The 25,702-nt window shown below is 35.7% G+C and overlaps 2 protein-coding genes across 5 annotated transcripts in view; one reads left to right on the plus strand and one right to left on the minus strand.

The window, feature by feature from the left end:
• Positions 1-5,723, plus strand: part of ENAM (enamelin) — a 12,816-nt gene extending 7,093 nt beyond the window's left edge. Inside the window, exons 7-8 of the mRNA XM_011360502.1 lie at positions 266-316; positions 2,865-5,723. Coding sequence (XP_011358804.1) covers positions 266-316; positions 2,865-5,723 — 2,910 coding nt within the window. The remainder of the gene's footprint in view (positions 1-265; positions 317-2,864) is intronic.
• A 6,045-nt stretch (positions 5,724-11,768) lies between these two features.
• Positions 11,769-25,702, minus strand: part of JCHAIN (joining chain of multimeric IgA and IgM) — a 29,853-nt gene continuing 15,919 nt past the window's right edge. For 2 of the 4 annotated variants that reach the window (XM_023530858.1, XM_023530857.1), the window contains 5 exons: positions 24,854-24,985; positions 22,181-22,273; positions 18,907-19,033; positions 15,929-16,009; positions 11,769-15,238 (listed from right to left, as the gene is read on the minus strand). In XM_023530858.1, the coding sequence (XP_023386626.1) occupies positions 15,034-15,238; positions 15,929-16,009; positions 18,907-19,033; positions 22,181-22,244 (477 nt within the window). In that variant the 5' untranslated portion in view covers positions 22,245-22,273; positions 24,854-24,985 and the 3' untranslated portion in view covers positions 11,769-15,033. The remainder of the gene's footprint in view (positions 15,239-15,928; positions 16,010-18,906; positions 19,034-22,180; positions 22,274-24,853; positions 24,986-25,702) is intronic. The other 2 variants (XM_023530859.1, XM_011360503.2) reach the window with 1 other exon arrangement.

The following is a 25,702-nucleotide window of genomic DNA, read 5'->3' on the forward strand; positions in this document are numbered from 1 at the left end:
GCAGAGTGATCTCTAGGAGGTGATATTTTGAGTAGGATGAACTCAGATTCAGGTGAAGCCTTTGTATTTACCAGTATTCACTGATGGATTATAACTATAATTATTAATAGTTGAATCATGAGAGCTAATGACTCAAAAGTTAAAGCTAACAGTGTTTACATCCAATCCCTGACACAAACTATTTTACAACACCTTGAGTCTTACAAACAAATGGCAGTACAGAAAGTGGCTTTCTCTTGTGTTCATTTTGTTTTTCACCTTTCAGAGGGTACCACCAGGTTATGGACGTCCACCAGTGAGCAATGAAGAAGGTGGGGTAAGTACAAGTAAAGCTACATTCTCCCATTAGGGATTACAATCTTTTAGTTTATGCTTTTTTGATCCCTGCCCATTAAGAAAGTTAAAATCCAGCATATGAACCTGACCTTAAGCACCCATTGATATAAAGGGGGAAAAGTACAACAAATCAAGCTAGTACCAAAAATAAAATAAATGTGATACATCATTTCTCCTCTATATGTATTGAAATCTCCCTCCCTCCCTCATTTCCCACACCCCTGTCTCTCCCTCTCTCTCAAAGAAAGCTAACCTAATAACCCATGCTCTAGTTTGATGCTGGACCCTGGACAGTAATGGAGCAATTAGGAAACAAAGAAGGAAGTAAAACCACCTTAGACCCCTGCATGATATCAGAGACATCTCCTCACCCACCTATCTAATTCCCTGAAGAGGATTAAGTAATCATTTAATTCCCTCACTGTACAAATTTTGAAACCCACAATAGATAAATTACTATTCAATTTCACTGAGTTAGTGGATAAACTGGACCCAGAACCCAAGTCTTCTGACACCCTGTCCAATGACTTTTTTACAACACCACACTAGGAGAAGAGCCAACTGCATGTCACAGAATGATATACTGTTAAAATATTCTAGCACTGTGTCATCAAAAAGTCATTATGTGATGGTGGCAAAGCACCCCACCCCTGGAGTTTATTTCCTCTTTTTTCCTTAGATAAGTGATATGTCCTCAGTGAAATGTGGAAAGCTGATAGCTTGGAGGTGGGCGGGGGGGAAGGGGGGAATTAGGGGAGAGGTTAAAACAATGACATTGAAAATTACTATGTTAGTAATGGCATAAGGTGCTTTCAAAAATACCATTGTGAAATAATCCCAAATAAAAATGAGTCAGATAAGTGTATGCACCTTCAAAACTGGAACTTCAAATTTTCACAAATATAACATGAGAGAGTGAAGCAGATACCCAGGCAGTTAGCATAGGCATCAAGAAATCCGTATTCCATCTCTTGGGGACATTGTCTGATTTCCTGCATAATCAGGGACATCTCCTTACCCATCTGTTTCATCATCTCCACCTACAAATAAATATTTAAAATACTTTTTCTCTAAATTGTATTTTTCAAAGAAAAGCTAAATGACCTAAATGCCATACAACTGTCTAACAAACATACTGACGGAGCTCATGATGATCACATCACTTATTAAACAAAAATTTATTAAGCACTTCTCTCCATGCTAGATACTGAGGAAACAAAGATGGGAAGAATATTTTCATTCAAAAACTTCACATGGGAGAATCCTAGGAAATTAGGCAATCGAAATTCAGTGGGATAATTGTTATAGCAGAAGTATATGTTGCTGTCAAGACCTGGAAGTAGAGCTTAATTCATGGAAGTCAGGAGAGAGAAGGGAGTATTCAAGCTGAGCCCTGAGGATGAGTCAAGTTTACCATGAGGGATAAATGTGTAGGTGAGAAGTTGCATTATAAGCCATGTGTAAAGGCACTTAAGCATAAAGAGAATAGAGTACTCAAAGAACTAGTAGTAGCTCTATTATCATTATTTTTTTTTTTTTTACTTTATTTACTGTGGTAAAAACACTTAACATGAGATCTACCCTCTTAAATTTTGAAGTAGATAATACAGAGTTGACTATAGGTACAATGTTCTAATCTCTAGAGCTTATTCATCTTGCTTAACTGAGATCCTATGCCTATTGATTAGTAACTCCCCATTTCCCTGTCCCCCAAGCCCCTGGCAATCACTGCTCCACTGATGACAATGGAAAGTCAAGATTAAAGGAAAGTAAAATTACATCCATAGTAACCAATGAGAAAACTATTACAATAGTTCAGGTGTATTAGGGATAAAGGAGAAGGGGACAAAAGGAGGAGGATGAAAGCTTAGATTTTATAGGACTTGGTCATTAATTTTCTGGGGGAAATAAAGGAAAGAGCAGAAACTCAGGAAGCTGGACAGATAGTGGTGAATGCTGCTCAGATATAGAATATTGGAGAAGGAGATTTATTTGTAGGTGGAGATGATGAAACAGATGGGTAAGGAGATGTCCCTGACATCATGCAGGAAATCAGACAATGTCCCCAAGAGATGGAATACGGATTTCTTGATGCCTATGCTAACTGCCTGGGTATCTGCTTCACTCTCTCATGTTATATTTGTCTGGGTACATGCAGTTGGAGGTACTCAACAGATCTTCAGGGAAGCAGTCTCGCTGTCTCAACCTCAAGAGAGAATGCCATGGGCCAGAGTTATGGCTTTGGGAGTTACTGGCATGATTCTATCCTGAAAGAATTGTTCCGCAATAGATTGCTTAAAGCAGACGTGTAAAATGAGAACAGAAAAATGAGGAGAGTGGAAGATGGAACCCTAAAAAAAAAATCTCAGATTTAGAATTCAGGCCGAGGAAGAGAAAGCAGAGAAATAACGGTCAGAAAGTTCAAAAAGCACATAGCTGATAAGATTTCCCTATCACATTTTAAAATTCCAAACACCACTGTTGTGAGAAACAAAGAGTAATTATCAATGTCCATCTTCTTCCTACAGAATCCTTACTTTGGATATTTTGGATATCATGGATTTGGGGGGCGTCCTCCTTATTATTCAGAAGAAATGTTTGAACAAGATTTTGAAAAACCTAAAGAAGAAGAAGACCCTCCTAAAACAGAGAAGCCAGCCACTGAACCCTCATCTAATTCAACAGTTTCTGAGACTAATTCCACCCAACCAAATGCACCCAGTCCAGGTGGGAATCAGGGTGGAAATGACACCAGCCCAACAGGAAATAGCGCCCATGGGCCAAACACTGTGAGCGGCCCTACAGCTCAAAACGGGGCCATCCCACCACCTGCAGTTAATGTATCAGGTCAGGGGGCACAAAGAAGTCAAATCCCCTGGGGTCCCAGTCAGCCAAATATTCGTGAAAATTACCCAAATCCTAACCTCCAAAGTTTTCCTGTGGGAAGACAATGGCGTCCCACTGGTACCGCCATGGGGCATGGACAGAACGGGCCTTTTTACCGAAATCAACAAGTCCAGAGAGGTCCTCGGTGGAACTCCTTTGCTTTGGAAGACAGACAGACAGTTCGTCCAGGAAACCCAATTTATCGCAAACCTTATGCTTCCACTGCAAGAGGCAATTCTCCCAGTCATGCAGGAAATCCAGCAAATTTCAGGAGAAAGCCTCAGAGGCCACAAAAACATCTGATGGGAACCAACATTGTCCCTTTGGGTTCCAAACATGGTACTGTTAGCCCCAGTGAAAAAATCCAAAATCCAAGAGAGAAGCCACTAGGTCAAAAAGAAAGAATAGTCATTCCTACAAGGGATCCAACTGGCCCCTGGAGAAACTCTCAAGACTACGAAGTTAATAAATTAAACTATAAACTGCCTCACCCTGAGGGTAACAGGCTAATCCCAAATTTGAATTCTATTGATCAACGTGAAAACTCTTATTACCCAAGAGGAGATTCCAGAAGAGCCCCAAATTCTGATGGACAAACCCAAAGCCAGAATTTGCCCAAAGGGATTATTGTAGAGCCAAGAAGGATCCCATATGAATCAGAAACGAATCAACCAGAATTAAAGCACAGTACACATCAGTCTGTATACCCTGAGGAAATCCCTTCCCCTGCAAGGGAACATTTTCCTGCTGGAAGAAACACTTGGAACCGCCAAGAAATCTCTCCACCTTTTAAGGAAGATCCTGGGAGGCAGGAGGAACATTTACCTCATCCTTCACGCAGTTCTAGAGGAGGTATGTACTACCCTTACTATAACCCCTATGATCCCAGGGAAAACTCACCATACCTCAGAAGCAATACATGGGATGAGAGAGATGATTCTCCCAATACTGTGGGGCAGCCCAAAAATCCACTATACCCCACGAATACTCCAGACCCGAAAGAGACAGTCCCTTACAATGAAGAGGACCCAATGGATCCAACTGGAGTTGAATCTTTCCCAGGACAAAGAAGATGGGGTGTAGAGGAGTCAAGTTTTAAAGAAGACCCAACGGTTAGGCACTATGAAGGTGAGCATTACACCTCAAATCAACCAAAGGAATACCTTCCCTATTCCTTAGATAATCCGTTGAAACCCACGGAAGATTTTCCTTATGGTGAATATTACCCCTGGAACCCAGATGAGAATTTTCTATCATATAACACAGTTCCCACTGTACCACCGCCTGCGGAGAACAGGGGCTATTATGCGAATAGTGCTATTGGACAAGAAGAAAGCACTCTGCTTCCTTCTTGGAACTCCTGGGACCAAAGGATACAAGCCCAAGGGCAAGAAGAAAGAAGGCCATATTTTAACGGAAATTTTGGGGACCAGACAACAAATTTACACAAAGCCCCTGCTAGGCCACCACACCAGAAAGAGAACCAGCCCTATTTTAGTAACTCCCCAGCTGGGCTTCAGAAAAATCCAACATGGCGTGAAGGTGAGAATTTGAATTATGGCATGCAGATTACTAGATTAAATTCACCAGAGGGAGAACATTTGGCTTTCCAGGACTTAATTCCTCCAAGTTACCCAGCAGCTCAAAAAGAAGCACATTTATTTCATCTAAGCCATAGAAGCCCTTGCTGTGCTGGTGGCTCCATGGGGCTCAAGGACAATCTTCTTGCTCCGCAAGACTACACTCCATCCTTTGGTCTTGCACCAGGGGAGGACCGAGACATCAGTCCTGTGTATACAAAAGATAGTCATGTAAGACATACCATCTCCCCAGCAAGCATCCTACCTAGTCAAAGAAACAGTTCAGAGAAAGGACTGCCTGGAGAAAGTCAAAACCCAAATCCTTTTAGAAATGACGTGTCCACTCTCAGGAGAAACATACCATGTTCTATAAAGAATCAACCAGACCAAAGGGAAAGTACGCCCTTTCCCGAAGCCAGTTCCCTTCATTCGAAGAATACACCTTGTCTCAAAGGTGACCTTGGAGGAGATGGAAACAATGTTTTGGACCAAATATTTGAAGGCAGCCAGCTTAATGAAAAGACTGTTGACCTTATTCCTGAGCAGCTTGTTATTGGTACAGCCGATGAAGGCCCCAAGCCAGAAGGAAGCCAAAGAGAAGTGCAAGGAAGTGAGGGTGAAAGACAACAACAAAGGCCATCTAGCATCCTACAGTTAGCATGCTTTGGCTCCAAATTAGCAAAGTATCACTCTTCCAGCACTGGAACTCCATCTAGCATTGGAAGGAAAGGCTCATTCGATGGGGATCCAATGATGCCTACTGAAATTCCTAACTCATTGCCTGGATTACCTACTGGGGCCCAGTTTCAGAGTATAAATGTAGACCCACTTAATGCAGATGAACACACTACATTTGATTCCCTTCAAGTAGGGACCAATTCACAAAACCAGGTGCCAGACTGCTTACTACTTCAGGCCTAGGGATTCTCTCAACCAAGTATTCCTTTGGGGAAGGAAAATAACTGATATTCTATATCCGATATTCTCTAGTGGTTCCCCAACTTTTTCCCCCAAGATCTGATTAAGTATCTGACCCTCCTGGTGATCCTTAATTTTTTCCCTATTCCAGCCATAGGAGTATTGCCCCAGGTGATGCAGATCAGGTTGGGCTTCTGGGAGTCACTAGATCCAGAACTGTCACTATTATTGCAGACCTTTTAAAAAAAAAAAAACGGCAGGGACGCTATGACTACCACCACCTTGAAACTTGGAGGCCGCTTGTCAGGGTTAGTTTCCCTTTGCTTGCTGACTCTTCTTTTTTCTCTCAAAGTTCCATACTTGCAAAATTCTCTGGTTTTGCAAGACACTTTCCATTTTATGTATGGAGATCTATGTCAGTATAATTCTGATGATTGTACATTTTTTTCTTGTGTTGGTCTTTGTCAGTGCTGTTGGTTTTTTTTTCCTAGTTAATATTCTCTTTGGGCATTTTTTTCTTCCACTACCTCTTTCTCTTTTTACCTTTATTATCATTTTCTTTCTTATCGTCCTTCCTTTTCTTTCTTTCTCAACCATTTTATATTTAGCTATTTTTTTTCCTTCCCCAACTTTCTATCACTTCTTAGATACCAAGCTATCTTTAACCATCACTAGTCTTTACATCTATCTTTTCGATTTTGTTTTCTTCTCTTCCCACCTTTCGGTTCTGAGGTATCAGTTGTTAATCGATCCCTTTGTTCTCTGACTCTTGTCTTCCCTTGAATTTATCTTTTTTCCTGCTGTGCCTCATATCTTAAGGTCATATGTCTCTCTCTCTTTTTGTATCTACTCTCTAAATTCTATCCTGATTTTTTTCTTGGCCCAGCCTAACCATCATTGTAGAATATATTTCAGGAATAGTAGACACTAATATCTACTTTTGTTTTTAATTTTCTTATGGCTTTTACCATGTAGAAACAGCTCAGCCAGAGGAATACATTCAAGAAGTATAAAGTAAGACAGGCTAGTAAGAACTAGCAGACTGGGGACAAGGCTTAGCAAGAGAAGGACTGCCACTCTTCAACTGAGCATCCAGATAAAAAGAGTAAGACTTAGCACACTCCTTCACCAAATGATCATCTGCAGTATTTGAAAAACAATTTCCTAATCAAATAAGAGAAACGTTCAATGGTTAGTTTTCTTTAATAGTACAGTATTTGCAATTCTACCACTATATGCTACTACTAACATAAAGACTTATTCTTCGTTTCCTGGTAGAACTGTTCACAGACACACTTTCTTCGTATCTTGATTAAATAGTGTAAATTATTTTGTAAAGTAGACATTTCTATATTGCCTTACTTAGAATACATGTAGGTGTTTTGTTTTGTTTTGTTTTGTTTTTATTAATAGCATTTTGGCCTACTATCTTTATATTCCTTCCTAGAGAGAAAGAATTCTCAGAATCACCTAGAAAGTTGCCTTCTAAGAAACTCTAAGTTTCTTAGGAGAAAATTTCCTGGGACAGATTTCATAAGATCTCAGAAATTTGGGAGAATACAATGTTGGACACTTCCTGAGTTTGTCCTTTGAGTCTTCTAAAGCTCCTGGCATAGTGTATTGCACGCAGTAGATACCCAATACATATTTATTGATTGACCGATTTTAAAATGGCTTTTAAAGCTCCCATGAATATACCGCAGTGTGTTTTTCCTGCAGGTAAGCCATCTGGGATGCTAAATGAGTCACACACTCTGTAGCTCTATATATTCAGTAACGTTTGCATTGTAGAATCTCAGGGTAAGCAGGGAGCCTAGAGGTAGATTACCTAGGCCATCCACTAGCTGCTTAAATCCAACTACCACTAACTCTATTGGTTTTATATTTTAATCATTTATTGAAAAATCATTAATTTATTCTGTATAAAACTGTCTCTTTAGAATTATCTTCATCAAAATAAAACTACCTTTTATGTTTTACTACTTTTTTTTCCAAATGATTTTTAAAACTATATATGAGTAGTTTAATTGTAAAAAAAATCTTTCACTTCAATATTTAATCAAAATGTATGGTTCATATACTTGTTTTGGCAGACATGTGGACACATCTTCATCTATGAGTCACAGCAACTTAATTTATCATCTGAGAATTCTGTAATGTAAAATTTAAAAACATAGTGGGACAAAAACATCTATTAAATTTAAGAATATAGAGTAAAGAATAAAAGGGAAAACGTCCCCGTAGAAAATGACTCTTGATCTCATCAGCACAGGTATCCTTCTGAAAATGTAGATACCAGGCCTAAGTTCCTTACAGTAAAGAAACTATTCAGTGTGCCCTTACTAAGTTATTGATAAAGCTTTTAAAGTCAGCTCTAAAGTTGGGGCTAGCAGGCTCTGAAGGTGATTCTCTCTTTTCTCTAGCACCCCCAGCCCACTGCCATTCGCTAGCATCATTTCTAAGGCCAGTACCTACACCTAGTTATCTGATGATTTTTTTAAGTAGCTGGATATATCATGGTGATGTCTTTAGTTGACAAAGTAAATAAAGGAGAAGAAAATAACACCTGAGGAAGGCAAACACAAGAGATAATGCAGCAAGGCTAACACCACTTGCCTTATCTATTTTTCTGTCTTGAGGCCTATAATAGATTTATCTAGAGGGTAGTTGGGCATTGATCCCATTGCCTGGAGGAAATCTTGAACTTTTCCAGTTTAAGCAGGAAGCGAAGGGGGTCCAGCTACTTCTGAAACTCAACCAAATAGCCATGTAGGTTCTTCCTCTGGCTTTTAGATTCCCTGAACATGTTTTACTTTAAAGACTCACATCAGAATCTTAATGTCATACATCTTTAAAGAAAATTCACAAGACATGAACTTTGAGTTACTCTTATTACTTGTTTTGCATATCTCTGCCCTCACTTTTCCCAGTCTCCTTCAGTCATGACCTGAAGGACCCTAAAGAAGATTCATCTTGCCCTCAGAAAACCAAAATTCATTTCTAAAAAACAAAAAGGGAACCAGAAATGTCGGATTTCAAATCAACAACTCTGATTCTCCTTCACAAAACCTCAAAGGTTTCACTGTGACTCAGACCAACTGCCCCATTAAAACTCAGAAGAAAACTGCACCTGATAGAAAATAGGTGATCACCATTTCACAACAAAATATGGGTTTTGGTTTTGTCTCCCTGTTCTTCTTGCCTCTGCCCCTCAGCCCTATCCCAGTAACATCAATCACTGAACTTTCTCTCTCACTTTGAATTCATAGCCAATAAGATTTTGAATCAGGATTCAGGTGGTAACAAACAAAATTCCATGCTGGGAGAGAATTCTTCAAATAAAGAAAAAAGAAGCTAAGCTGTAGGTCAACACAGACATAATCGTGAAATGGGTAAAGCTACTCTCAGTGCCTCACCACCTCCCCAGTCAAGGTCATCCACACTCAGAGTGCCCATTCCATCCGCCTGAGGACCCCGCATTCTTTATTTCTGTGCCCATCAGAACTTGGACAGTAATTTCCTCTGAGTATATGCAAATAATCATATTTCATTCCTTATTGTGCTGTACAAAGCAGGTATTTGCTGTGATTGACCTGGTAAATGATTTTTTCTTCAGTGTTGGCTAATATGCAGTCCTCTCAACCCATCCACCATGCCCTTAAAGACTGAGTCTAATCATGACCTATGTAGGGAAAGATAATGGTAAAAATGTTGTTTGGAGACCTTGTCAGTCCCTCGGCCATTAAACCACACTGGCAGCTGCCTCCTTTACCTGGGATTCAGGCTTGTTTCAATAAGCATTTCTGAAGCTTTAATGTGCACATGAATCTTGTTAAAATGCAGCTTTTGATTCCATAATCTGGAGTGGGGTCTGCAATTCTGTGTTATGAACACACTCCCAGGTGATGACGAATCAGACAGTTGGTAGACCAAAGTTGGAGTGGTGAAGTGCTGGGCTATTTCCTGCAAATAAGGGAAACTGCACGATCACTGGGAAGGAACATAAAGGTCTTGACCACTGAAAAAAGATAAAGATCACCAATTTGAGAAGATGCGTATAAATGAAGCATGCAAGTGAACAGTTTGATAAAGAACCTAAAGAGAAAAGGAGCAGACCGATACTGTCTCTATTCTTACATTTATGTAATGCTTTTTTATGTCTCTTTTCCTTGCTCGTGTAGTTCTAGAAAGTTCTACTTAGATTCATGAAGGCTCTATTCCGTTAATAACTCCTTCAAGATTAACCCAGCTTTCCTAGAGGCTCATAGCACAGCATCTTTTATACTTAATCACATATTTTCTTATGCCGTGTGCTGATTTTTTCTTGTGTTAGTTCTGCCTAAAGAAGAAGAATACTCCCCAAAAGTGAGGGCCAGTTCTTATTCTTCTTATGTACCCCTCAAAGCAGCTAGCACTGTGCTGAGCACAGAGTGGATGCTGAATAAACATCACTTTTTCTTTAAATACATTTTGTAAATGGATAGAAATCTATAATTTCCCAAATTTTAACATAATTGATTAAAATTAAAATTAATAATGATTAATGTTTTTCTCATTACAAAATACATACTCATTGTAGAATATTTGGCAAATCCTGAAAAGTAAATATAAACAAATAAAAATAACACATAATTCCATCATTCACTGTTAATATTTTGGCCTATTTTCTCTTTTATGTGTGTACTAGAGAAATCTTAAAGTAAGTCTTTTATTAAATATCCTACTTTCCCCTCTTCACATTCTATGAGCAATTTCTATAATATTAAAACTACTTAAAACTTCATTTTTGTTGTTTGTAAAATATTCCAAAGTATACCTATATCATCATTCTTTTTAATGAAGGATTTAAAGTTTGTTATGAATTTTCACTATCATAAATAAGGTTGTGATAAGTACCTTTATGATTCTTTGTCCATATTTCTCATTATTTCCTCAAAGTGGAATTACTGGGAAAAATGGTCTGAAAATGTGTTTAAGACAGGACAACATACTGAATGAGACAATTGGCTTTGTTTGGCGCCTGACTTGGGATCCAATGATCAGTTATCTGTATATTATTTGCAAAATCTTAATAAGATTATTTTATCTCTTTGCATCTCAGTTTTATCATTTGTGAAATGAAGATAGTACTTATTTCACAGGGCAGTTATGAGATTTAAATGAAACGTGTTAAAATGCATATGTGTTGTATTTCATAATTCAACCACTAGGTGGAGATGGAGTCATAATTCTAAAGCAATGATTCTCAAGCAATTCCCAAGCAATAGCATCTGGGAATTTTTTGAGAAATGCAATTTCTCCTGCTGCAACCCAGAACTACTGAATCAGCAACTCTGGGGTGGGGCTCGGCAATCTGTTTCAACGAGTCCTCCAGGTGAGTCTCATGCATGCTAACATTTGAGATCACTGATCCAATATGTTTATTTTTTTCCCTAATTTGTCACCTGAGTAGAGAGACGAGCCAAAAGTCAATTAACACACACAGTAAGAACTGCAAATTACAGAAGTTTACTGAATGCTACAACAACTATACTATGTGATATAAACACATTTACTGCATGTATCCTTATTTTTACAAAAAAGCTGTAAGATAGTTTTTTTCACTCCCATTTTCACTCTAATTGAATGAACTTGCTCTTAGTGACTTGTCATTTAGTTACTAACTATAGAGTCTATATTCCAACCTAGGCCATAGATTTACCCACTAAGCCAAGACCTGGTAATTTTCCTGTCCCACTGCTCCCAAGACAAGGAGTCCATTCAAGTCTAGTTATGAGTGTGTATACATCTGTGCGTTTGTGATTGCAAAAGCATAATTATGGTTCATTTTGAATATCATATTATATAAAACCATTAAAAATGAAGATAATCTTAAAGTGAAAACTGAATACTTGGCTTGGGTCTACTGGTTTCTAAGGCCTGGCACAAAGGAACATCATTCTATTGTTAATGTAATTTTTCTCTGGCTGGTGCTGAGTGCTCACTTAAACAAATGGCTTAGAACTACGGAGAAAGAAAACAGTCTCACAAATAATACCCACATCTGACTGTCTTTTTAAAATATCATCCATTTAATTCAAATCTAAAAGAGAGGACAAAAAGTACAAAAATAGTTGACTTATTGGACAGGTCAATATATTGGTCACATTAACCTCAAATGTCACATGAACTGTAGGAAAATGTCATAGTGGGCATAAATGATTACCAAGAGCTTCTATTGATATTTGTTCAGGCTATGACAGTGATTCAGAGTTTTCATTGCCATTTACTAGATGAGTAAACCAGTCAAATAGTTAATTACCCACTGAATTGGTCTGCTCATTTACAACATAAAAGTAAACCCAAGAGTTATTCTGAGGATACAATGACAGATATATCACACGGCATGGGAAGAATGCTCCATATCATCATCATCATCATTAAATCACATACTTCATAATTGGCTACTTTGTTAATTCAGGCTCTGCAGAAGCAGAATCCAAGATGAGATTAATGTTACAAGAGATTTATTAGGAAAAACATCTGTAAAAGAAAATGGGTTCAAGCCTAAGAAGGCTAGGAGAGCCACCATACTCTGATACAGGTCTGACCTATGTGGAGGAAACAGGGTAGGAATGAAGGTTGAGTAGGTAAAATCTAACAGTGGTGTAGTGCTGCCAATAAATTTTCAGTGAAGCTGATGGGGAGTTCTCCAGTCAGTCACTCATCAGAAGAGTCCTGTGTCTCCCACGAATCGGCCTATCTTAGTATCATTGCCACACTCAGTAATCATTGGCTGGGTGCAGCCCATAGACCTCACACAAACGTAGTGGTGGATATCAGAGCCACAGGTCAAATATGCTCACTGCAAAGAACTAAGAGACTCCTTTCACAGCTGCCTCATCTACATTGATTCCTTAGTGTTTCCCTGCTAAATTGTTCATAATACAGGCAAACATGTGAATGAAGTAAATAGGAAGGCTTTACTCATTCTTTCGTAACTCATTTCAGAGCCACCTGCTATTCTGGATTTATATTGAATGAGTTAATGCTTAATAAAGCATTAGATTGGTGCCTAGTGCATAGGCAGTGCTAAATTGATATTAATATGATGGTCTTAAAGTTTAACTGAACTTCTGAAAGAAGGTAGACCTACAGGACTGTACATTTGCAGTCTTCTTTCAGCTGGTATTTAATGAGGCAATGATGCTGGAATAGGAGTCTTTCCTATAAGAATCTCCACATGGTAACACAAACTGTCTATTGGGTATGGAGAAAAAGGAAGGCAAAGATGAGGAGAGTAGAGAAGGCTCTTAAGAAACAGTCTCCCCCTAAAAGTTCTTAACACAAGAGGAAAAAATGTTTTGTAACTATACGAGGTGGTAGATGTCAACTAAATTTATGTGGTAATCATTTCGCAATAAATAATAGATACGTATGTCAAGTCATTATGCTATACACCTTAAACATATACAGTATTATATGTCAATTATATCTCAATAAAAAGGGAAGAAGAAAAGAAAGTCTCCCATAAATTCTCATAACACTTTGGAACCTATTTCTTTGCCTTTATGAGAGTCTGCCAAATGACTGTAATTACTTATGCATATGTCTTGTCTTCTCAACTAAGTTGTACTCATGTTCATTCATTCAACAAAAATTTATTGAGTGCCTCAATGTGCCAGGTGCTGAAGATGTATCACTGGGCAAAATAAAAAGGCCTGCACTTGTGGAGCTTATGTTCTGGTGGGGAGAGACAGGTCATAAACAAGATTAATAAGCAAATTATATAGTCTGCTAGAGAGTGATCTGTACATGGGAGGAAATAAACCAAGATAAGACAGTGGGTTTGCAATTTTTAAAAAATGGTCATGGAGAAGATGACAAGTGAGCAGAGTTCTAGAGAGTGAGTGGCAACAAAGACTATCTTGAGGGTACTTCTCACAGTTTAATCACTAAAAAATCTAGCATAGTTCTTTGCATGAGGTAAATATTCAATAAATGTTTACTGATTAAACAAAACTCAAAGACTTGGATAAAACAGAACAATAGATTGAAGATTAGTCAAGAACGATGTATCTTTAGCACATCAAAATTCTTATTTCTACTGAAGCACCAGAGTATCCTAGCCTTACTCATAAAAAGAACAAAAAAACAAACAAAAAAACACTGAATAATCTTCATGAACACAGTGAAAGTTATTAAAAATTACTATTACCATTTAAAAAAAGAAATAATTCTTCATCAAGAAACTGTCTTTTACTAATCAGTCTCCCATTATTTTAAATCCAGAATCAAAATTTACATTCCACAGTACCCTTAGATATGTATGTCAGTTGGCCTTGGCTTTCTGCCACAAAAAAAGATCATGTGCCATGATTAACACTATGTTTGCCAGGAGGAATCTTACCATTTACTTTTAGGTTTAAATGATAAAGCTACCTCAAATATGTACATGTATGAATTCAGTGATTAATGCATAATTATATCATACTTATAAACTATCCATAATAAATTATGTTTTCACTTACAAAAAAGTTAGCACAAACTTTTTTCCAACAAATTATTTCACACAGGTATATGCTTATGAATCTATTTAATTGTTCAAACTGTGCTAGAGAATAATATTTTGGAATACATATTTAATTAGATTCGGTTACAACACAGATGATTTCCAATGGGAATTTCTTACCCTATCCTGATTTTCAAAACATCTGTATCATCTACTGTGTTACATCAAAATATATTTTCAGCTATGCATTTAATTATGTCACCTTCAGCTAATTGGTATCATAAATATTAGAGATCCCATATTACATTAGTTTTACAGATATTTCCAAAACATGTTTTCCAATCATTATTTTTCTAATGAAGACCTATAACTGATGTATGTTTATATATCAATTTTCTCTACACAGTCTTACTTTTTTAAAAAAGAACAGCATGGAATGTGCAAAAGCTCTGGCTCTCCAAGGCAAACCCCCATCTTTCAAAAAGACAAATTTTAATAATGTCTTCTGATTTTTAACCTTGAGTTTTATTTTTTCACCTTGACTATTTTTTTAAATACTGGAAATTATATTCTTAAGGAGTATATGCCTTTAGGCAAGGATAAGTTAGAGATTCAATACTTAGAGTGTGAACATACAGCTGAGAAGTAATTACCTAATAAAAATGACAATGCTCCCATTTAAATTTTGGGGGAAGGGGAGTTAGTTTTACATCATCAAAAAAAACGTGATTTCAAATTCATTGGTAGTAAATATATTAATTTTCTGGATCAAAATGGAGAGCCTTTCAAGATAAAGAGCTATGCAGTCAGCAATGACCGAGATTAGTCAGGATAGCAGGAATCCGGGGTCAAGGCTGTTTCCACCATTATGGTCTTACCACCGTACAAAAGTGGGACCCTATTTGTGTAGCACTTGTTTCTGTCATAAGCATAGCAGGTTTCACTGTCTTCATCACAGATATTGCTCTGGGTGACAGTAACTACTTGATTATCCAGCTCCACTTCTGCAGGGTCACAATTTTTACAGCTGAAAAACAGATATATGTTTTAGATAAAACTCATCAAATGTTGTCTCAGAATCTGAGTGACTATACATTTCTATCCAAAATCAATTAATTAGTTCTTGCAGCTCTGACCCGAAAACTGACAAAGGGTGACTTCTTTCAGAACTCACCTGTTCTACAATACAGAATTGTTTATAGGAATTTTCAACCTTTAATCTATAAAAATTAGTTGAAAGTAGGCAATATAATTAATGATATGATAATATGATTTTGTCCATGCAGCAACTTCTACTCTGATAGGTTTATTCCCAATTGTATATTAGGATTAAACAAGTTATTTATAGTGACAAGAAAGGAAGAATTTTTAAAAAAAGAAATTGATTGATATGGGATTCTATAGTTTCCAAAGAAATGCCTACACGTTAATATGTCTGAAATCCAATTATTGAGCTATTAAAACAAATTGGCCCTTCTTGTATTAATGGCAAAAATTTCTTCTTTAGAATAAATTTACGGCTAACATTTATCTTCAATAAAGTTTTATAATTTATGATACCTAATAATTAACATAGATGTTAATGTATTCAACAGTTCAAATTATATTGGTAAATGTTTATACCTCAACATATTTTCCAAAACATTCTTACTAACAAGGTAAATTTTGAAAGTTATTAACTTCTGTATCTAGATTAATATGAAGAAAAATCTCTTACAGGTCAGACAAATGGTACACAAATTTGGTTCTCCTTGGTGAGGTGGGATCAGAGATATTCTCCCTGTTGTTCAGAGGAACTCTAAAAAAAAAAAGAAAGAAAAGAAAACAACAAATCGAAATAATGAAATTAGCAGATATTGCTATTTTTGGTTAACAGGCATATTGCTAAGACAATACTTACTCTTTCATCAGGACATTTAGCACTCTATAAGCACTCTATAGTAATACTCTTACTCAGATTTCACAGTAATTTGCTATATTTTTAACATTTCCCATTCAAAACAAACCTCACAGCAACTCCTTTGTCAATGATCTTTGCTTAATTTCCTTTAAAAATCTGCTTTTCCTTTAAAAATCAGCTCAAGTTTTCCCCTCCCATGATGATTATTGTGATCCCATCCTCACCTCTCAATAAACTCTTTCCTCTACAGTCTCATTAAAGTTCATATATATTTTTATAACAAATGCCATATCTTAGTTACTTGTCTAAAGAGTAATTGCTTCCCTGGACTACATAAGTTCCTTGAGGCAAAAACATTTATGTATTCCCAGTGCCTTGCTGGATGTATGACATGTGGAATATGTTCAATATTTGTGGAATGAATGGACAAATAATATTATCTACATATTTGAGATGCATAAGTTACAAATCAGAGAGGTTAGCAACCTATCTGAGATCACAGAACTATTAAGTAGTCAAGCTATGACTGGAATCCAGATCTCTTGATTTGGTGATGTTCCATGAAAAATTAGATAATGCTTATCAACTAGTTCAGGTGATTTCATGAACTTTTACATTTTTCATCTGTGTCATCATTCCTTCTCATATGTCAAAAGATACAATGAAAAACTTCTTTCCTAACTCAGTACTCAGCAATACTATCCACATAAATATCCAAGCAAAAACTTGGACATCATCCCTGAGTCTTCCTCTCTGTTGTGACCTATATCTAATTCATCTCACAATTCAATTGATTCTAATTCTTTGCATCTGTGAAATCCACCCACTTGGTTCAGGACACCATCTTTTCTCTTCTAGCAATACCCCTCCAAGGCAATAGCCACACTATTGCCAAAATGGCTTTTCTAAAATTCAAGTCTAATTTCCTTTTCTGCTTAAAACCTGTGTCTCCCCACACATAACAGGGTATCCTTAAGATGGCCAGGAAGGCCATTCATGATAAGCTTCTCACTCTCCAGCCGTATCTGCCACCATGCCACCCTCTTTACGCTGCAGGCCAGCTGTACACAACAGCTTGCAATTCCACAAATTTACCATGCTTTTCTCATCTCCAAGTCTTAACAATAACAAAAATAATAACAGTTCTAATATTTACTAGTTTAAGAAATGGGCTCAAATTAGTTGAGTAACTTGCTCAGAGTCACCTTGTTAGTAAGTGATGGAGTTGGAAATAATGCCATAATGACACAGCGATGATAACAGAACTTTGAGAAATGAAATCAGAGAATCACAAATACACATCAGGCAAAGTGAGTGAAGTAACCAAATTATCTGAATTTAGAAAACAATATATCATAAAAAGAATCACATAACAGAAGAAAAAGATGGACTAGAGAATCAAGGAGTGTCATTTAAAAATCTGGAGATTAAAACATAAGATAGACACTCCTCTTCAACATGGTTTAGGTGCCAATGTCATGGATGTCATCCCTTCAAGTTACATGCTTCTCCATTTGTTCTATCTCCAATAGGGAGCTTTGTGGTATAGAGTCTGAATGGTCACAGAGAACCTGCTAGAGGAAGTGATATCTAAGCATGAAGGTTGAGGAGTTAACCATGCTAAATGGGTGGGAGAAAGAATTCTTCATGAAGACAGCTAGATGTGCAAAAGTAGAAGAGCAAGAAAGCACTGTGAGTGTGGGGACAAAAGGCACTACAATAGTACCGGATTTTCGAAAATAAGGTGAAAAAAAATGGCAGTGGAAGAGCTTAAGAGTAATGTTGACTGTTGTAGGTTAGGCCAAAGCATTTGCAATTTATCCTAATAACAATGTTGGGGAAACCAGCAAAGGGATTTTAAGAATTCTAGTGATATAATGATAAGTGACAGATAGGTTAGGTGAATAAATATCAGCAAATGTTTTTTGAAAATATGCCAGAAACTACAGAGTCTCTAAAAGGAATAGATCTCAATTATCTTTACAATAACCCTGTGAGATATATACTATTTTTCCCCTATTTTGAGATGAGGAAGTTGAAGTTTAGAGTGGATAAGTAATTTGCATACAAGAGCATACAGCTATCAAGTGAACCAGCCAGATCTTAAAACAAATTTTTAAATATATTATACTTCTCCCATTGATTTAATGAGATTGAATGCTATATTCTGTATCAATAACCTGATCAAGATAGGAGTGGTTCACAAGAAAGACATTACTGATTGGATCCAATAGAATCTCATTTCTGAAATATTATTAGCAATTCTGCTATTGAATAAAACTCTTATAGCTTATAACTTGGACTATGTGTGAAAGGAAAAGAATATCTTAAATCCAACATACAAGTGAACACTAAATCAAATTAGTCAATTCGATTGGTCTACCTTATCTTTATGCAAACAGTTGAGTACAGTATAAAATACTCTGTAGTCCACATATGGTACAAAATAAGGCTTTTAGTGTTATCTCAGTTTCAGTTTGAACTTCCCAAGGGCAACTAAAAGTTCTCATTCAAACTGAAATAGCTCCACAGAAACAGGGCATGTTGATGACGAGATCTGACCCTTCAGTTGTAATTTGATCTAGCTTACTGGTTTTATATTTTGTGGAAAACTTGTTCCTACTCCCAACTTGTATGCAACTGGCTCAAGCCCATTAACTAGATTCAACCTCATGTAAGGTGCTACACGTCAAAACGAGGAGCAAAGATATAGGTATTACGTTCAAACAATGGCTAATATCATAGGGTATCTCAGCTTACAACATGAAAAAAATGAAATATAAAATGCCACGTACTTAATTCTGATGTTTCTCTCCACAATATCTTGACTAGGGTCTTCAGGAGAAGGGATGATCCTAGAAGTGATGCGGGCACACTTACATTTGTTGTCTACAAGAAGAGTCCTTTCATCTTCATCTTGGGCTTGAAAGACAAAACATGTTAAGAAGAAATGAAAACTAAAGTCTATTTATAAACTTTGTATTGAGTTAATCTATTTTTTTCCTGCAGAAAAATTGTTTTACAATTGATCAATTTCAGCTTTCTCCACGTGCTCTCCTTCCTAATCTAAAATAACTAAGTGGAATCTCACAGCATAGTCAAGGAAATCCAAATGTGATTCAAAAGGAATTTTCTTTTTCCCTTGGACTAGTCCATGGGAACCTGAGCTGAAAGAATTCTGGTTTTAATCTAGTGCTTTTAATAGAGACATAGCTCTCTGAATACTGTAGCTTTGTAAAAATCAGTGCCAATGACAAAATAAGAGAGAAAACAAAAATCTAAACTGGGTTTCTCTCAGATCAAAGCAGCACATTCAAAAGTGAACAAAAAATAACATTAGCCTTTATAAACTCAGGTTGAAGTTTATATCCTTATATGTATGTGTGTTTATGTATACATGTGTATATATACACATATATACATATATATGTAAAATCATTAGCATAATGCCTAGGACATAACGTGCTCAATAAATTATAGCTCATATATATGTGTATATATATATATATATAGCTACATATATGTTTACATATGTTTATATGTAAAATATATATATATATATATTTGGCTGAGATTGCATTAGAGCTAAACACGGGCATGTATTTCCCCAAGATAATCTTATTTGGAAAGATTTTTAAAACTACAGTTTTCCTAAACTTAATTATATTTTTCTTTTCCATAATAATAATCAGGTTATCATGGTATAATGATTCAATCAAATAAAATATGTGGTATATTAAAATTTCTTATAAGAATCCTTAAAAGTTATAGTATATATAGATATAAAGTGCTATAAATTTGCAAAACCATTTTAGGAAATATTGAGAAGTATAAGCTCTATATAATATATATGCCTGAGTGACAAAAAAAATTAATAAATGAATGACTGCACAGATGACCATTAAAGCTTTAACTCTGAGTGTCAACATTTATTGTCTAATCTGAATATTAGACAAAGAGGTCTGGTGAGTGTTGCAAAGATTAAACAAAGAAAATTTCTTATTATCTGGACTTAGATCAGTTAACAGATATTTGAAGAGTTAATAATAACTTTATTTAACAGTTCTAATTAAACAATGATAATGTTAAACATTTTTTATTCCTATAATTTTAGCTAAGTGACCTTTAAATTTTCCTCCTATCGAGCCTCAACTTAAAAAGAAATTTAGCACATAAATTCAAGTTATAATGGTTAAAAAATTAGGATAGATATTACTGTAACTGGAAGTCTAATTATTCTAGAGATGATCCCAGAGCGTAGAGAACCTAATGGCAGTATTTCAGTCTTAATAATAACAGTCAGTGCAAAAACATTTTAAGACCATTGTTATTGTACTTATAATTGTTTCAAGTACTTTATAATGCATTATCATGCCATTATTCATAACCTCTTAATAAATCTCATAAAAGTCTGTCAGGTAATCAAGAAGAAATGTTATTAAGTCAATTCAAAATAATAATATAACTCAACATTTCAAAAGAGTAAGATGATTTAAACGGCATCCTCTTCCCTATTCCTGTATTCATGACTTTTAAAAGTTTTTCTCAATAAAATACAAATGAGCATGTAATGCCTGACCAAAAATATAGGTTGAATCAAATATGTGACTTAACTATTAAATCTTAAAAGAAAATGTCTATATTTTATTTATGGCATATAACTTCTTACCAGAAACCTAGAAAAAACTATTTTTACTGTTATTATATAAAAATATTAGGGAACCTAATATACGTACCAAAGAATGTACAAATACCTTCAGTTCACCAAGACATAAGATTCTAAAATTCTCTCTCACTGACAGGGACTATTTTTTCCTAATAAATCTATTATTATAGACTGTGCCTTACTTTATTCCAAGAGCACCTGAGACATAGTAGGTAATAAATAAATATTTCTTAAATTTAATTTAATTCATAAAAATAAGAAAATTTACTAAACAATACATACTAAATATGAACATAATGAGTTTACTAAAAGGTGATTCTCTTATACAAGCAGAATAGAATAGTAGTTAGGAGTGTGGGCTATAGGGTCGGATGGCCCTATATAGGTTCTACCTACCCTACGCTTGCTGTGTGAACTTAGATGTAAGTTATTTCACCTCTCTAAATCTCAATGGGCTCAAATATATGTCAGAAATTATAATAGTACCTATCCTCAAATGGTTGTTAGGAGAATAAAATGGAATTATATGTAAAGTCATTAGCATCATGCCTAGAACATAATATGTCCTCAATAAATTATAGCTCTTATATATACATATATAGCTACATATATGTTTTACACATGTTTATAGGTATTTAAGATATATGTATATATGATATGTATATTATACATGTTTTACTATCTTTATAAATATTATTAGAAATTCATTATTCTTAATGCTAAGTTAATACAAAAACATATGTAAAATGACCATTCTTAATTAAGTTCACTAAATGTTAGAAGCAATCCAGTCAAATTATGTTACTTCTAATTCATGTGCCTTTCTAGATGAAAATTATTAATACTGTACTTCTATATTCAGAATGTATTCCATTTTCTACAGCAGTTTGAAGGTTACTAAACAAAATAGCCGACGTTTAGCCATCAGGTATAGGCACCCTGTAGAATATTAAACATTGTTATAAAAGGTCATATCAAAACTGCGGGCTCAGATCCAGGAAGGTTGTTAGAACTAATATCAGTCTTCTGTGTTGTATTTACAATAATTATTACTTCATTTCTCCAAAATAAATTAAGACACTCAAGGAGAGGACTACTAACTTTCAAGATTCAATATGGATTTTCATGTAAGTATAGCTCTTAGTACTTATCCAAAATATACATTTTTATTATTCTCTAGATTATAGTAGGCAAATAAGTAAGAAAAGAGAAAAAGAAAAAAAAGCATTACAGTGAGTCTTGTCAGGGTAAAGATCGCTGCCCATATAAAGATTAAGGCATATTAGAAAAATGTAGCCAGTTAGCTAGCCAACCAAAGCACAAACATAAATGTTTAAATCTGAAGAACAGATCTGTGTTATATTTTTCCTTTTACCTAGGGTCATTTTCAAAATATCACATACCTGTCACAAGAATAGCCTTAATAAAAATGACCAGGACTCCCCAGAAAAGCAAATGGTTCTTCATCTTGACCTCGCTTCTTTTGAAAACCGGAGCTAAGAAAGTCAGGGTTAAGGTGTGTGATCTATAAGGAGTGTGCAAATGATGGTGCTTCTGCTTTCTTAAAATAGCACTTCAGGCAGCTAATATAATCACAACTGCGGTTGAAGTCTGAAATTTTAATACTGCACTGGAAAGAAATATATGGCTCAGAGTTATGTATTTTCTTCCGAAGCATCCTCCCAAAGCCATGCTTTGATGCAAACACTTCTTATTTTACATTTACTCTATATAATTAAACCAGAAGACTAATTTCAAGGCAGGAGTCCATTAAGAATGCTTAAATAAGGGTTCTCAACTTTATTACCTGGATAATAAAGTTTCCAAATATATGACATTTGTTGTGCCTGGAACAATAAATAAAGGGAAGAGAAAGGAGTAATGCATTAAAGCTCCTTGAAGTCCCAATTGTATCTATGTCAACTTTTTCTTCTGGTCCTTAATCAATCAAACTATGAGATTTAAATATACATATCATACATCACACATATAATATATACACATTCTGATTACTTTCAGTTATTTTATAAGCTTAAACATGGAATTGTAATTAAAAGAAACAGGTGGATTTTAGATGTATCAGTTGCCACATTTTACTCTGATAGCATTAAGGCAGACCATGTGTGTGCTCATCTAGTAACACCTTTCAGAACTGTAAAACCATAAAATTATTTTCATTTGAGAGGTCTCAACAGAAAACTGAATCACTGCAGTATTTCTTGTACATTTTTTTCATTAATTAGTGAAAAAAAAAAAAACCCTAAGCTTTTGGACATAGCATTCTCTTACCCACCTCCCTAACATGCTAGAATTTCCTGTCTCAGGCAAGCTTGTTCTAAAAACTTGTCCGTTACATTTATGTGCAATATCAAATCTGTGCTACTGTTGGTTCTTAGTTCTCTAACTGTTTAAGGGTCTCCTAGAACTTTGAGAGGTACTAAAGAAATACTTCAGGATCATATGTAGGCAAGTGGATTTCAAAGCTAGAAATAGAAAACAACAGTAAAAGCTGTTAAAGGTTAGCACATAATTGCACTCCATCAATCAATATGTGTTGAAAGTCTAGCAAGAACAAAATGCCAGGCACTAAAACACATAATATTACTATTCTGTCACACTTTTTAAAATTTCTACTATCGCGGCATTTAGAAACTATGTGGAGTTAAAAAACATATATATACTGGATTCACATGAACAATAACATCTAATAGAAAAAGAAACAGATCTGAAAACATATTATTTTAGTATGTGGTCAGGATGACAAAACAAATATCAACCACTTAAGAACTCCTCATCTCTAACTGTAGTTTCTAAATGACTGATTTATTCCACCACTCCAAAAAAGAGTAATTAGAAGTTTGCTGGAAAACTAAGCAGGGGCAGACCTGGTTACTATTTGGATGGGAGACCACCTAGGAAGATCAGGCGTTGTAGGCATGAAAAATAAAAAACAAGGGATTGTAAGCTGACAAGGTCCTTGCAGTCTGTGAGGTCAACCAAGGGTTGCCTCGCCTAAAAAAATAAATTAATTAATTAATTAAAAAGAAAGAAGTTAGCTGGATACTTCTTTTAAAGTATTCACATTTTTCCCTTGAAAATAAACTCAAGGCTAGACTGCCTCCCAAAAGCCAGTTGGATAAAACAGAATCAAGAGTCCAGAAATAAATCCAGGCATATATATAGTCAACCAATATTTGACAAGGGAGAAAAGAATAGTCAATGGGGAACAAATCATCTCTTTAATTAACGGTGTTGGGAAAACTGGATATTCACATGCAAAATAATAAAACTGGACCCCTATCTTACACCACTCACAAAAAAATAACTTGAAATAGATTAAGGACTTAAATGTAAGGCCTGAAATCATAAAAATTCTAGAAGAAAACAGGGGAAAAGCTCCTTGACATGAGTCTTGGCAATAAGTTTTTTGGATATTACACAAAAAGCAATGAAAGCAAAAATCAACAACTGGGACTACAACAAAATATTAAATGAAAAATTCCAGAAATTTCAAATTTCACTCTGTTCTGTGTAGCATGATGAAATCTCATGCCATCCTGCTCCCTCCCTCCCAGGATATGAATCATCCCTTTGCCCATTGTGTCCATGCTGTAAACGCTACTGTCCATTAGCCACTCACTAGCTGTCTTGGTTATCAGATTGACTGTCATACTTGTGTTCAAATAACCCTTATTTTATTTAATAATACCCCCAATGCAAAAGAGTACTGATGTTGGCAAGTCAAATATTCCAAAGAGAAGCTGTAAAAAGCTTCCTTTAAGTTAAAGATATGTATGTACAGGGTAAAACAAAAACAAAAACAAAAACATAGTATATGCAAAGTTCAGTACTATCCAAGGTTTCAAGCATCTACTGGAGGCCTTGGAACATATCTTCCACGGATAAGGGGAGAACACTTTACTTGAAAGTTGCTATGAGAGTAGAGGTTTAATGTTCTCACCATAACAACAAAATTGTAATTATTGAGGTGAAGGATATGGTAACTATCTTTATTGCGGTAATCATTTCAAATATATATGTGTATTATATCATCACGTTGCACAATTTAAACTTATACAGTGTTATATGCCAATTATTTCTCAAAAGCTGGAGGTGAGGGAAGAATATATCCAGAGTTTTCTGACTTTTCGGGGGCAGAGGGCAGGCAGAAGACACTTGGAAGAAGTATTGACCTTATCTGAAATAGCCTAAAAGTGGAAGCAAACTAAATGTCCATAAAAAATTGAAAAACAACTTGTGGTATATCCATTACTCAGCAATAAAAGTAAATAAACTGTTAATATACACAACATGAATGAATGTCAAAATAATTATTCTGAGTGAAGGAAGCCAGACAAAATATTAAAAAGAGAGTACATACTATATGTTTCCAAATATTATCTATAATAAATATAATTGTTGTAACTTTGTCAAATTAACTCTTATTAAGTAGAGCCCTGGGGTGTCATGTCAGATGGTGAGCCACAGTTCAACACCACGAGGGAATTGAAAGAAGTTTTTATAGATCCTAGAGGAGGGAAGTCAAGGCAGCGTGCAGGAGAGAAAGTAGCAGGACCTGGGCCGCATGCCTATATTAGGGCCCGCGTGTGAAGTGTGTAGAGTTACTGGGCTAAGGCTGGATTGGGCAAATTCAAACCCAAAACATCAGGGTTTCAGTAAGATCCAAAGGGATTCTATCTAAGGGGTGCATAAGGAGAAGACCATGGGAGGTGGGGGAGACTACTTATCATAAGAGTCACGTCAGGATCTGATATTTACTTACTCTTCTGCAGGCTGTTATCTACGGCATACTTCACTGGAGGGGCTAGTGTCATTTTAAGGCCCCTGCAGTCAGCTTGGCCACAAAAGATGGATGTTGAGACAGAAATATTATGGAGTAATTTAGTGAAACTCTCAACATTTTA

This window comes from Pteropus vampyrus, unplaced genomic scaffold (genome assembly GCF_000151845.1).
Source record: "Pteropus vampyrus isolate Shadow unplaced genomic scaffold, Pvam_2.0 Scaffold56, whole genome shotgun sequence".
Classification (NCBI taxonomy): Eukaryota; Metazoa; Chordata; class Mammalia; order Chiroptera; family Pteropodidae; genus Pteropus; species Pteropus vampyrus.